General features: G+C 35.6%; 1 protein-coding gene across 1 annotated transcript; it reads right to left on the minus strand.

The window, feature by feature from the left end:
• Positions 1 to 2,281: 2,281 nt before the first annotated feature.
• Positions 2,282 to 6,765, minus strand: LOC122277365. Its single transcript, XM_043087331.1, has 9 exons — positions 6,520 to 6,765; positions 5,577 to 6,413; positions 5,208 to 5,353; positions 4,720 to 5,015; positions 4,332 to 4,600; positions 4,031 to 4,219; positions 3,822 to 3,914; positions 3,493 to 3,588; positions 2,282 to 3,379 (listed from the first exon to the last, which is right to left on the minus strand). Exons 5-9 carry the CDS (start codon positions 4,440 to 4,442, stop codon positions 3,137 to 3,139), a joined length of 732 nt encoding a protein of 243 aa, XP_042943265.1. The 5' UTR covers positions 4,443 to 4,600; positions 4,720 to 5,015; positions 5,208 to 5,353; positions 5,577 to 6,413; positions 6,520 to 6,765; the 3' UTR covers positions 2,282 to 3,136.
• Between the last annotated feature and the right edge of the window lie 8,376 nt (positions 6,766 to 15,141).

The raw sequence follows: 15,141 nt of genomic DNA on the forward strand, positions 1-15,141 counted from the left end.
CACCCCTTTTTGTCTGATGCCTAATGTAAGAGTGAATAAAAAACAACCATTATTAAAGCCATGCAAGTAATTTGTAGAATGTAATGAATATAAAACACTTACATTATAAATGAAAGACAAACAAAAACCATATTAATGAACGGAAAATTATTGTTCTGGGTATATGCATGTGGATGTTGACATTTGGAGATTTTTTCAATACCTTTTGGAAGAGGTCCAATAATTTTCAGAATGGAGAATTTGTTACACTTGCCTAAACATTTTTCCAATGGAAAATGTTTTTCTCCCAAATAATCAAACTTTGCCACACCCAAACATTTGGAAGCAACATATATTTTGTGAACTACTAAAGGTTTTTTTTAATAAACCTTCGACAATTCCTTTCACCTAACCTAAACAGCTTTCAGATGGAAAATGTCCACCATTATCCTAGGTGGTGTAGTCAATATTGGGAAGATCTCAGATAACAAAAAGTCCAGGCTTAACTTATTCAAGCCTTGTCATAAAATGCATACTGGTATACATGCAAAGTCTAAACTTGAATATAATTATTTCGGGTTGCCAATATTGAACATAATGCTTATTGGGTACTGCATATATTAATTTCCACCTCAACCAATGCCCTTTTAATGCAACTTCTAGTTTGAGAGTCATGTGTGTGAGTCACGTGATACTATGTTTTGATGACGTATGATAATGTGACTTTGCAGGCAATATAACCCCTTGGTTATCTCATCTATATTACCACAAAACAATCCAGGCACACAAAATATATTCAAATGAGGTTGCAGTCTGGACAGCAAAGCTTTAAAAAAGGCATCAACCTGTTAAAAATAAGTGGTCGAGTAGCAGGGAAAACTTTCACTATCGCGACAGAGTTTATATTTCAAATTTGACTTTTAAATGAGATTTGAGTACCTTTTCCAGTTGCAGAGAACACTGCACCCTAGCATCATCATTCTTGTCTTCCCCAAACAAATTCATGCATTTGGGGTCGCAGCACTGGGCCCCGTGCTGAGTAATGCCGGATTTGGTTGCATATTGGATTTTGAGCCAATCCACTATTGCATGACGAGAATAGCGGCTTCCATCAACAATGTATTACTAGTTCTGAAAAAATAAGATGGCTTTCATTAATATTCTAAGGCTAATTCGATTTTCAGAAATAAACTGTGAAAATCTCTGATAAGAAACAGATTTTTTCCCAATCACAGAACATGGTATTATTGGTCTGGAAGCCAGCGGTCAAGGCTTTATATTTCATAGCCGAAAACTTAATATGCATGTTATTGGCACTCCGAAATGGACAGATTTCGGAGAGCTACTGCTACTCAGTAGATTAAAAGCTAAATTTAACCGTGGCCTTTGTTAGCTTGGGTACAGGTTGTGAAAATATTTGAGCACTAGACACTGAGTTAGCCAACCATAGTCTTGGGTTTGCCAGTAAAGAAAGATGTACTTTATGAAGTAAAGTTAAGAATATAAACCTAGCTGAAGTTTAATAGCTAGGTTGTATACAGGTGGTGTTAAAATTATTTTCAGGGGTAATTGAAAGAAGGGCTTTTATATCCACTTACCTTAACAGAGTTGCCCACAATATTTGTAACCAATCTGCCTGAACCTCCTTGGATCACCCATTATTATTTTGTGGAAGTTCATCGGAAACAAACACTGCCAGCTTTTTAACATGATTAATGAAGTTTGTGACTTTGAGCATTCAATTGGTAACAGAACCCATGCACAGATATATAGAAATATTGCTAGTCACAATTTTACCCCTTTATCAGCAACATATAGCAGTTCATATTTGGTCCTACATATGCATTGAAATGAGATCCAATTCTAACGCTTTTTAAGGAAATTGCATTTACATATGAGCTCCATGTTGTTATCTAATATTGTGGATGCAAAAGGAGACATGATTCCCCCTCCAGCAAGAAGAGGCACAAATATCTACCTTATGGCAAAAAGCATCCGGAAACTGTATTTCAACAAAAGATCAAAAAATATATTATGTGTAATATATTTAACTAGTACCACCAATGGGGAAAATCTGCCCATGCACATAATAATATATTTGTTGCACACCCAACAACACATAAGGCTATTTCTATGCAATCATCCATATAAACTATCCCCTCCACCCATATTCATTCTTTATAAATTTTGATATAAATTTATATGTATGGTAGGAAGATGCACCTTTCAACTCATCTTCGGGTTTTATACAATTAAAGATATTAATCTGATTGTATAGTTAATACCAGAATTTTGTCTTAATCAAAATGTGCATACAGAAACCCTTTCGCATAGGGGATTGATATCTGTAATGACCCTCACACACACTATCATATGAATCCGTTTTTAATCTCCGTATATCCACAACCACTTATTAATATAAATGGATAATTGACAGTTGCTAAATATATTTACCTGAGAGAGAGAGAGAGAGAGAGAGAGAGAGAGAGAGAGAGAGAGAGAGAGAGAGAGAGAGAGAGAGAGAGAGATAGACCTTCTCCATGCTGTGTCAGTTGCAAAGCTCCTTCAACTGTGTCTCCAGGTTTTGCACCAACTTGTGAACACTAGCATGATGGAGAAGCTGTCTAACCCAAGAAAAGGCCTTACAATAAAAGACCATTGCGTGTTAGAAATGTCTGCCCACATAATGATGGACCTACCTACTAAATAGTTGTACCTAGAAGAGAAAATGGTTTCCAGCCATTGGAAACTTACTCAAACATATGATGATGTACACATTGTGGTTCAACAAAGGAGTCTTACATACACAAACGACCCAAAAATCTGGGAATCAAAATAGTGTTTCCCCCCGATGTTGACATAGATCCCTTTATATATATAGTAATATCTATATATATATATATATATATATAGATATATGTATATTGCCCAGTTGTCTTCAGAATCCACTATCAAAAAACCACCCAACACGACAAAAGTTTTCCCAAAATGCCAAAAAACCCCACAACGCCCCTTATGGGTGGGGGGAATCGTTACCCTGAGTCTGTTGATATGACTCAGTGAATGTTGGATGATCCTTAAAGAACTCCTGAAGCAATCTGTCAGTCTGAAGCTGATGCTCCCTAAGAGCCCGCATCTCTGATCTCATTTCATCCAGCTAACTCTTATATTCTTCAGCATCTTTCTTATGTTGTTCAGCATCTTTCTTGTGTCTTTCAATCTCAGACATGTAGCATTGCATTTTAACTTGGTCACGCTGTCTACTTGACTCGGGGATGACCATCTCCCCCAGTCCTCGCGCATATCCAGGTCGATGGCCCAGAACCTCCCTAAAGATAGTCGCTGCTGCCTCATCATTACGTTGCTCTGGTTCTAGGCCATCCAACCTACCTTGCATCTCCTTTTGGACATTGACAAAACAACGATTATTAACAATTGTGGCATGTTAGCTGTATGCATTTATTATTATTCGAAACAAGAATAATAAAGTCGATATGTAAGTGTACAACTCACGTAAGTATCTTCTGTAGCATCTGTCACAAACTTGTTCTTCTTCTTCGACCAGCGCGTCTCCTTATAGAAGTCAACCAAATTTCCGTTCTCAGCGCGCTACATGTGTTCAATATACATATATGATCAGTTTGATGAAGCAGGTCAAGTTCAAGATTAATATGACATGTGTATTTTAAGCTCAAGTCATTTGAACGTAACCTGTACCCAACAGTAAGGTAATAATATCATATCCTTAGATGTAATATAATTCATTCGATATATATAAATGTATTCAATATGTGCTAATGAATGCAAAAGTTGGACAAGTCTAGTGGGAGGCATCCTCAAACCTTCTGCTCAAGTATTCGGACGAATGATTTACGTCCTGATGTGTGATTAATTGCCTGCTTCTTTCGGTTCGCCCGGTTTTGAGAAGAAATTTTCTGCCATGCACACCCAATGTTAGCTATAATAGTTCTAATTCATTTGTCACAACAATATTTATCTTTTTAAATGGAAGAATTTAAAAAGGCATTACTTTGAGAAAGAGCATGTATACCTTAAACTCGTCACTACCCCATCTACTACACAACTTTACCCATACAAGGGGGTCCACCAAACTTGTCCCATTAGCCAAAGCTTCTTCATGGCTTCCAAATGATTCATAAATCTTGTGCAAGTCATGATGGAAGGAGTTGAAGCGCTTACAAAGTGCCTTTGTCACCGTCAATCGGTGGTTCTCGCGCTCCTAGTCGAACACGAAGTCAGACTACATTATTGTATAAACTTAGTATTTTGGCAACGGTTATAGTGCATAAACGACACCCAACTTCACGAAAGTAGCTAACCCAATAACTTACCCGAACACGGTCAATGAGCTCCTCCTTCATTTCAAGCGGAACATCCGTCCATCGCGCATAACTCATGTCACAATATTGTTTAATAATCCATGATACCCGTGTCGTGAACATAGAAGCGTGCTCACAACACGGTGCAGTCTCACCCTCGTTTATCTTTAATAGCACTTTCCCATGCTTCCTCACCTTGTCAAACTCGATGCATCGAGCGGGCCCACAAATTCATTTTCTCTGTTCCTGCGCTACAACGGGCTCCGTGGGGGTGTCCGCTCCTGTATTTCAAAATACAGGACTAGATTAGTGTGTGTAATTATAGAGTATCTTTACACAAACAAGGTGACATACTCGAACACGTCAATGCATTCAATATGTATCATGGATTAACACATACCAGTTTGTGGTACACTGGGGTCTTCCATTCGTGCGTGGTCTCTAATAGGTGATTGTGCCCGCATAGGTGAGGGTTCTCGAACAGGTGCTGGCGTGGGAATTGGGTTGGTGGATGGTGGCGGGCTTGGGGGCTGTGTGGAGTCATCTGAGGATGATTGATTACACTCCTCAGGACTGTGATATAAGGAGATCTTCGCTCCCCGAGGACGGTTGTGGCGGGCCGAGTAGGTTCATGCCGCCTCGCATGAAAACCCCTGAGTCTCCCTCCGCCCCTAGTACTGGGTCCCGCTCGGTCACCTGCATGCATATGAGTTAATAACATTGTAATAAACGTCAGGTCCATTCCACAAAATTATCTCAAAGTGGATGCCATGGTTAAAAATATCGTATTCATTTATCATCCATTTTCAAGTACTTTGGGTATCTTAACTAATTCATAATGATCATTAATATAGACAAATAATTAACTTGAATATCTAAATTATATACCTTGGTAATTAGCCGTGCCGCTCATGCCTCCAGCTTGAAGATGGGATTGCATGATAAATATATCGATATCTAAGAAACCAAATCCCCTCCCAAATCTGTCTGTGCAGCAACTACAATAAAGCTTTCCACTATTGTTTTACTCTCACCTAAGCAATAATAATATCATAATCAGCAGCCAAACCACAAAACAAAGGAAATAAATATATGAAACCATATATGTAATCTTGTGCATATTACATCAGTAAGTTTATTAGAAATTAACATACCGTGTTAGTCTAACTAAATCAAAAAAGTCATGACTCTACAATATCAATATTTAATGATATGTGAATATGTACCAAATTCAAGCAGGTAATCTGTTGTACCAACCTTAAGTAGAAGAAGTTTTTGGAGTGTTCATGGTATATCTGACACAGACTCTTCGTCTGTTGATAGGTCCTCTTCATCTGAATATTCCCCCTCACTATACGCATCTCCGGAACCAGAAGAAATCATGGCATCATTAATAAAGCCTGTTGAATCTATGCATTGACCATGCACATCCATGACTTCTTGTGCTTCAATATGGCTAGGTGGTATATCATTCCTATCCAATGGAGTTGACACTGGATCTGCATTACCACACTAAACTGGTTCATAGTAATCAGAAAACTCATTTTCTTGATCGGCCTCATTTGTACTTGGCTCCCCATCATTAATATCTTCCAGATTCCATGACACTGACGGAATGTTATATACATTCCTATTTGTATAGGTTTGCACAACACTCCAATTCCCTTTCGATCTTAAATCTCTTATGTAGAAACATTGATCAGCCTGGCTCGCCAACACGAATGGTTCACCCTTATACCAAGTCCTATTCATGTTGACACTAATCATATGGCCATCCACCCGCACCCCTCGTTTTCGATCACCAACATCAAACCAATCACATTCAAATAGGTATACCCGACGCCACTCCATGTAGCGTAACTCTACGATATTATTAATAACACCGTAAAAGTCAGCGTTATTTGTGGCCTCGTCCCCCGTTACCAACACCTTGGAATTTTGTGTACGCCGACGAAGTTCACGCTGTCTCGTATGAAACCTTTTTCCATTTATTATGCAAGCATCATATGATGCAACCCAACGGTCAGGCCCGCAAGCTAACGCATACAGATTAGCGGACACATCATGTGGATGCTGGGTACGATGTTCCTGGATCTATACCAAAATTGTTGAAAATTCATAACGTATATTGTCATCATTTCAAAACATATGATTGAAGTCCATAATATATAAATGTAGATAAGTATTCAAAAGAACTTACACGGTGCTTGAACCAAGTTGGAAAGTCAGTTTGATGCATGCGATCGATGCAATTTGGGTGTTGCACCTTACATTTCTCGCAGTGTTCCCTACATTTGGTGCACAGAATTGCCAAGCAAAATGCATGATGTTATGAGTAGTGTGTGACGCCCCCAAATTCCGTTTGGGATCGGACGGACATTTGAAGCGTCGAGACATGCAACACAAGGTTACCTATCCCTGTTCATGACATATAAGATGCAATGTTCCTAACATGCATCTGACATTATGCAATATTCGCAGCGGATAATTTTTTTTTCTTTAGCAATACTATGCACCAAATTGAAAATATCCCAAATGCTTAAAACATACTTCATACATAAAGACCCATTGAGTAGATCACAACACTAGTCCAAAATGGTTATGATCCAAAAAATACTAAAGATGCAACTCCATTGTACAAGTAGTAATTTACGTTAACTACTATATTAACATTGACGTCGCACCATCGCTTAGTCAACTGTTTCTCCTTCAGGTCCTGTAACAAGATCTACCATTCGGGGGGAATGGTAGTTGGGACTACCAAAGTGAGATTTGATTACAAATCTCAGTAAGTTAACAAAAAACTTCCACACAAACTAATGATGCATGCATGAGAGTAAAAGCATAAATGCATAATCAAATTCATAAGTAATTAAAGCATAACTTGGCGTACAACATAGCATAATTGACATAACTTAAATTGAAACATGAACTGAACTTGATTTAACATGAACTTGATCTGAAACTTGACTTAACATGAAAAATACATACTCCACAGTTGTTGTGGCCCCATGTATTCTACACAAACTTGACTTAACATGAAAAATACATACTCCAAAGTTGTTGTGGCCCCATGTATTCTACGTATAAATACATACTCCACAGTTGTTGTGGCCCCATGTATTCTACACAAACTTGACTTAACATGAAAAATACATACTCCACAGTTGTTGTGGCCCCATGTATTCTACGTATAAATACATACTCCACAGTTGTTGTGGCCCCATGTATTCTACACAAACTTGACTTAACATGAAAAATACATACTCCACAGTTGTTGTGGCCCCATGTATTCTACGTGTAAATACATACTCCACAGTTGTTGTGGCCCCATGTATTCTACACAAACTGAATGTATTCAAGATGAAACGTGACTGGAAAACGAAAGGACTGGAGCCCTGACGTAACATAACGTGATTTGAACATAACTTGAAATACATGACCAACTTGAGATAGAAACATTTCGTAACATGGCATAACATATAATAGACAACATATTTAACATGACATACTTGTAATGTACAGTAATACATGACAGAATATATTATGTAACAGATAAAAATTGATGACAGAATAAATTCTGTATAATAGACAATTACGTGATAACTTGGCATGGCATGACATATATGATAACATACATACATACACTGTAGTTCCTTTACTTAGCACACATACACAGTAGACTGCTAGTAAGTTAAAAGCTAACTTACCTCGATCTCCGCGTTTCTTATAAAACTTCAAGTGCGATCACGAGGAACTGTAATTAGTGATTCTAAAAGTTAGAACTAAATCACTAATAATTTGAAATATGGAAAATACTAACTTAAAGAGTAAAAGTTTCATTTTACTCTCTACATGTGGGAAAATGACCGTTTTACCCATAACTTAAGGATTTTGCATACTAACTCCAAAAGTTTTCAAAATTTACATTCCTCATGTAAATTTTGTCCTAAACTTAAATATCAACTCAGAAAAATTTAAAACAAAACACAACTATGAAGAACACACTATGGCCGAAACATCCATAGGTCATTTCCCTTGATTTTTGTTGCAATTCCTTCCAATTTCAAAACTCATGCTTAAACCAAAATTTTGCAACAAATATCTTCCAATCCTAAGTTCAAAACCATACTTAAAACATCCATTTAGAAAAAGCTAATAATTAACACTAAACTTTTTTGTAAAAAGATCCAAGCACTTGAATCACAAGTTTTGACCTTAAATCAAAACATATCCAAGAGTTTCAAACATCAAATCTTACTTCTAACATATTCATAATATCATCCTAACATCAACCATGCTTTAAATCATCAAACCAAAGTCACCAAAATCACAAAATAACATTTGGAGTTTTTGGTTTTACACTTAATCCAAAAACAGAAACTTTTTCCTCAACTAGTTTTGATAAATCTCTTGATCTATGACTTATAAATATATGATCTTCAAACCAAACCATCACATGGTTTAAAAAGATATCCTAAAACATATATAAGCTTCTAATTCAAAATCACACGGTTAGAAATTAACCAAAACATAAATTTAGCCAAGAATATCCACACTTTGGCTTATTTGAATATCTCTTTGCATAAAATTTCATATCTTTGAAACTAACATCAAATATCTTCAAAATAATAATATAACATGTATATAAGATACTTAGGATCTTCCAATAAAATTATTAAAGTCATTAGAATAGGTTTAGACCACCAAAGAGTTAAACTTTCTCAAAACAGAAACTATTTTTCCTCTTCCAGTTTCTAAGTTTCTAAATCTAAGAAAATATTTCATCAAAACCTTTAATCATGCAAAAATCCTCAACCAATAGTCATATATACATGTTAACAATACTCCATAAAAATTTCAGACCAATATCTATCCATTAGCTTGGTCAAAAACTCCAAACTATAACATACTCTCCAGATTCACGCCCAGAATGACCTTTCCATGGTTAAAAATACTTTTGACTGACCAAATGACCATGGAATGATACGAAAAATACATCTACGGAAACTAGACTCAAAGAGCAACAACTTATATGAAAGATACTTTATGATAAAACACTTACAAAAACTTCGAAATGGGTGTGTAAAATAACTCCTAAAAGCTGTCCGAGAGAGAGTGTTTGGTATTCTTTCAATGGAAAGCATAAATGAAGATAATTTCGTGGGGAGGGGTGGCTGGAGATACTTGTGGATAAGATATGGAAGAGATGAGGCTAGAGTGAGAGTTAAGTGTAGGACTCTCTTACCCGAAGTGAGAGTTAAGTGTAGGACTCTCTTACCGGAGTGAGAGTGGAGTGTAGGACTCTCTTACCTAATAATATCTACAAAAATCAACTCAAGATATTTTTACCCAATAATATCCACAAAATTAGTTTAAAATATTTTCTAAATGTGGAGTAGACTTGGAAGAGTAAGGTGGTTAAAATCTTTCCATGTGTATTTTAAATCTATGTTCTTAAGATATTTTCCAAATGTGTATTTTGCTTAGGTGTCATGATCTCACACCTTGATTTCCTTCACAATTCCATCTAATGGTTTCTCTTTGTGCTAAGTATCTAATACTATTCATTATGTGTGGTTAAGATCTTACCAAGTATCCAAATAAAATTTCGCTAACCTAATTTGGACATTTCACACTGTGATTTTGAAAACACTGCATTTAGTACGTTTACCGAGATTACTATTCACTCCAAAAATAAACGTAATAAACTTAGTACTGAAAAATCCTAAATATTCAATTAAGCCTAGTGGTGTAGACTATAATGTATTCTGATACTTCTAACTATCTCAAATAATTAAAATCGCATTTCTGGCACCATAGTGAGTGATAACACTAACTATGTTGACAGGCTAAAACCTATGCGATTAGTCGATTCGTGTAAACTTACGGAATTTTCACGAGGTTCTTAAGGTCAAAAGAAATTCCACAATTGAATTTCTAGCGGGCTGTTACAATCTCCCCTCCTAAAAAAAAGATTTCGTCCTCAAAATCGAAGTAAGTAAGAAATAGCAATTTAATGAGGAGGTGTTGCTTACCAACCTACTGTCTATCCCGTATATATTTGCCTTTGAGATTATGTCATTCCTTAACTTTCTTACTTTAATCAACAATTAGATTATACTTCTTTGCACAAGGTTGGCCAAGTTGTAACGACATACTCTCCAAATCTAAAACTTTAAGTAAATAATCTTCCGAAACTCTTCTTTAGAAAAGCATAGGTGATATATTTTAAATGTTATTGTAAATACCATAGTTAGTAGAGAATTCATCAAAATTAAGCCGTTAATCTCTCTCTCTCTCTCTCTCTCTCTCTCTCTCTCTCTAACAAAATCGGTGGCACTTTGTTTTAGACCAGACAACTCTGATCCGCATGATTTTTATAGGTCTTCTGTAGTTGTCAGGCGCCGCATAGCTATGACACTACTTTGTTCTTGTCTCTTGTATAGAAATGATTCACGAGAGATGATTCGTCATAATTTTCTCTATAAAAGAATTATTCAGCTCATCTTCTTTCGCATCTCATCTTCTTCACTTTTCTGAAATTAGTCTGCATTCCTACTCTGCAATCTCTTTCTGCTTTCTCATTTTGCAATGGCTCAGCAATCTTCTCATTACCAATACATGAGGTATTCTGCACCTCGTTCACTAGTTGTTTCTACTTCTTCCGTAGGTGCTATTATGCAATCAAATAATGATCTGACTAATAAGTCAGAAAATGAACTTATCTACGAGCTTGTGAGTCTCGGTACCCGATACTCATCAGCCATTGTCGCATATTCTCAGCGACTACAATCCAGGACTGGTGGGGTTGACAAACTCCACGAGAGTATTTCTATCCTTCAGAGGCTTCTTATGGAATCCAACATGAAGATAGAAGCAGTAAAGCGAGAGAACAGAGATTTAAAATCTTTGCTTAACTCTTCTTTTCGAGTGGCTACTCCTTTAGATAGGAAAGACATGCAGATTTTTGAAGAGCAAGAGCGTTTAAAGATTGAGGCAAAGAGCCTCAAATTTCTATAATTTTGCTTTATAATAATAAAATAATACTTCACAAATAGTCATATTTGTGTTTCTATCTTTTGGTAGATGTTTTATATGCTCCATTTTATTTCTTTCAGGGATTTTCATATATATGACATGATCCAATGACTCATATAAATATGCATTTAATCATGCATATCCAAACTCTCAGTAATCTTCAAGTTAATAAAAACCTCAAGGAGTTCTACTGGTCTAGGACTAACTTACTTCTTTATAATTGCAACAATCAGTCATCTTCCAAGGTGGTACTTCGATAACTGACCAGTTAATAACTTAAACTTGAGACTTTCTCTCTTATGATTGTCATAACTCTTCTATCCATCATGAGTTATCAATTATTTTAACTCTAAATGATTTGTTCCTAATGTTCACATAAATCCTCAAGACCAAGATTTTACTCCCCATATAATAGTCTTCAAAAGAAGATCAATCTATGCATCCATAAAGATAATGCTTTGCCAGAAATCATTTATTGGCGGCGTGGTAATACTATTATCATAAATGAATTCTACTAAGGCTAAAGTTTCTCCTAATCAAATTACTCTTCCAAACACAATTTCTATCGTATTCTCAGAATCAAAACAATCCTCCAAATATGTGGAATACCATTAATCAATCTTACATATCCTTTCTCATATTACTAAAAAGTATTCTATATCTACATTGGTATGAACAATAATATTTTTAATGAAAATTGTTACTCTTACCACTAGGGTAACAATTCAGCTTCCAAGCTGAATTCTCAAGCACTACCACAATTAATAGAAACAATGACTCATTTGAATCAAACAATGTACAATTTACCAACCCCAATGACTTGACCTATTCCAAAATAACAATAATGCAATACTACCATCAATTGCAATCAGATCAACCTTAACTATGTTTAACCACACATAGGTCCTAGTAAAATACCAGTGACGATACCAGCTCCTGCAGTTCCTGGAGCGTCAGCATCTACATCTCTCTAAGTGACAGCATATACTCTAATGGGTATGTGCACTTGCCATAGTTGTGGATGTCTAAACACGTTGGTCAGCAAACTTACCACCTCAGCTAATCCTTCATCCATCGGGGAATTTTGATCCTCTTCATTGTTATCTCCCTTAAGATTTCGAGGTATTCTACCACGAGTCATGTGTCCCTTTTTGAAACATACGAGTATATCTATTAAAACCACATACTACTTTTCATACCTTAAGAAATTCAAGCCTACTGACGACTTAAAAATTTCAAGCCTAATATTTGGTGCATTTCCTAAGGACATGTGGATTTACTGCCCAGAGATGTATTGCTCTGATACTACCCTGTGACGCCCCCAAATTCCGTTTGGGATCGGACGGACATTTGAAGCGTCGAGACATGCAACACAAGGTTACCTGCCCCCGTTCATGACATATAAGATGCAATGTTCCTAACATGCATCTAACATTATGCAATATTCGCAGCGGATAATTTTTTTTTCTTTAACAATACTATGCACCAAATTGAAAATATCCCAAATGCTTAAAACATACTTCATACATAAAGACCCATTGAGTAGATCACAACACTAGTCCAAAATGGTTATGATCCAAAAAATACTAAAGATGCAACTCCATTGTACAAGTAGTAATTTACGTTAACTACTATATTAACATTGACGTCGCACCATCGCTTAGTCAACTGTGTCTAGTTGATCAGCTCCTGATTCTCCTTCAGGTCCTGTAACAAGATCTACCATTCGGGGGGAATGGTAGTTGGGACTACCAAAGTGAGATTTGATTACAAATCTCAGTAAGTTAACAAAAAACTTCCACACAAGCTAATGATGCATGCATGACAGTAAAAGCATAAATGCATAATCAAATTCATAAGTAATTAAAGCATAACTTGGCGTACAACATAGCATAATTGACATAACTTAAATTGAAACATGAACTGAACTTGACTTGACATGAACTTGATCTGAAACTTGACTTAACATGAAAAATACATACTCCACAGTTGTTGTGGCCCCATGTATTCTACGTGTAAATACATACTCCACAGTTGTTGTGGCCCCATGTATTCTACGTATAAATACATACTCCACAGTTGTTGTGGCCCCATGTATTCTACGTGTAAATACATACTCCACAGTTGTTGTGGCCCCATGTATTCTACGTATAAATACATACTCCACAGTTGTTGTGGCCCCATGTATTCTACACAAACTTGACTTAACATGAAAAATACATACTCCACAGTTGTTGTGGCCCCATGTATTCTACACAAACTGAATGTATTCAAGATGAAACGTGACTGGAAAACGAAAGGACTGGAGCCCTGACGTAACATAACGTGATTTGAACATAACTTGAAATACATGACCAACTTGAGATAGAAACATTTCGTAACATGGCATAACATATAATAGACAACATATTTAACATGACATACTTGTAATGTACAGTAATACATGACAGAATATATTATGTAACAGATAAAAATTGATGACAGAATAAATTCTGTATAATAGACAATTACGTGATAACTTGGCATGGCATGACATATATGATAACATACATACATACACTGTAGTTCCTTTACTTAGCACACATACACAGTAGACTGCTAGTAAGTTAAAAGCTAACTTACCTCGATCTCCGCGTTTCTTATAAAACTTCAAGTGCGATCACGAGGAACTGTAATTAGTGATTCTAAAAGTTAGAACTAAATCACTAATAATTTGAAATATGGAAAATACTAACTTAAAGAGTAAAAGTTTCATTTTACTCTCTACATGTGGGAAAATGACCGTTTTACCCATAACTTAAGGATTTTGCATACTAACTCCAAAAGTTTTCAAAATTTACATTCCTCATGTAAATTTTGTCCTAAACTTAAATATCAACTCAGAAAAATTTAAAACAAAACAAAACTATGAAGAACACACTATGGCCGAAACATCCATAGGCCATTTCCCTTGATTTTTGTTGCAATTCCTTCCAATTTCAAAACTCATGCTTAAACCAAAATTTTGCAACAAATATCTTCCAATCCTAAGTTCAAAACCATACTTAAAACATCCATTTAGAAAAAGCTAATAATTAACACCAAACTTTTTTGTAAAAAGATCTAAGCACTTGAATCACAGGTTTTGACCTTAAATCAAAACATCTCCAAGAGTTTCAAAAATCAAATCTTACTTCTAACATATTCATAATATCATCCTAACATCAACCATGCTTTAAATCATCAAACCAAAGTCACGAAAATCACAAAATAACATTTGGAGTTTTTGGTTTTACACTTAGTCCAAAAACAGAAACTTTTTCCTCAACTAGTTTTGATAAATCTCTTGATCTATGACTTATAAATATATGATCTTCAAACCAAACCATCACATGGTTTAAAAAGATATCCTAAAACATATATAAGCTTCTAATTCAAAATCACATGGTTAGAAATTAACCAAAACATAAATTTAGCCAAGAATATCCACACTTTGGCTTATTTGAATATCTCTTTGCATAAAATTTCATATCTTTGAAACTAACATCAAATATCTTCAAAATAATAATATAACATGTATATAAGATACTTAGGATCTTCCAATAAAATTATTAAAGTCATTAGAATAGGTTTAGACCACCAAAGAGTTAAACTTTCTCAAAACAGAAACTGTTTTTCCTCTTCCAGTTTCTAAGTTTCTAAATCTAAGACAATCTTTCATCAAAACCTTTAATCATGAAAAAATCCTCAACCAATAGTCATATATACATGTTAACAATACTCCATAAAAATTTCAGACCAA

This window comes from Carya illinoinensis, chromosome 9 (genome assembly GCF_018687715.1).
Source record: "Carya illinoinensis cultivar Pawnee chromosome 9, C.illinoinensisPawnee_v1, whole genome shotgun sequence".
Taxonomy (NCBI): Eukaryota; Viridiplantae; Streptophyta; class Magnoliopsida; order Fagales; family Juglandaceae; genus Carya; species Carya illinoinensis.

Bases quoted from the DNA above. Each gene is read 5' to 3' on its own strand.
- LOC122277365 (XM_043087331.1), bottom strand. From the start codon at position 4,442: ATGTTCACGACACGGGTATCATGGATTATTAAACAATATTGTGACATG. The intron at 4,220-4,331 runs GTAAGTTATTGG...GTGTTCGACTAG, and splicing joins AGCTCATTGACCGTGTTCGG to GAGCGCGAGAACCACCGATT. The intron at 3,380-3,492 runs GTGAGTTGTACA...AATGTCCAAAAG, and splicing joins ATGCTACAGAAGATACTTAC to GAGATGCAAGGTAGGTTGGA.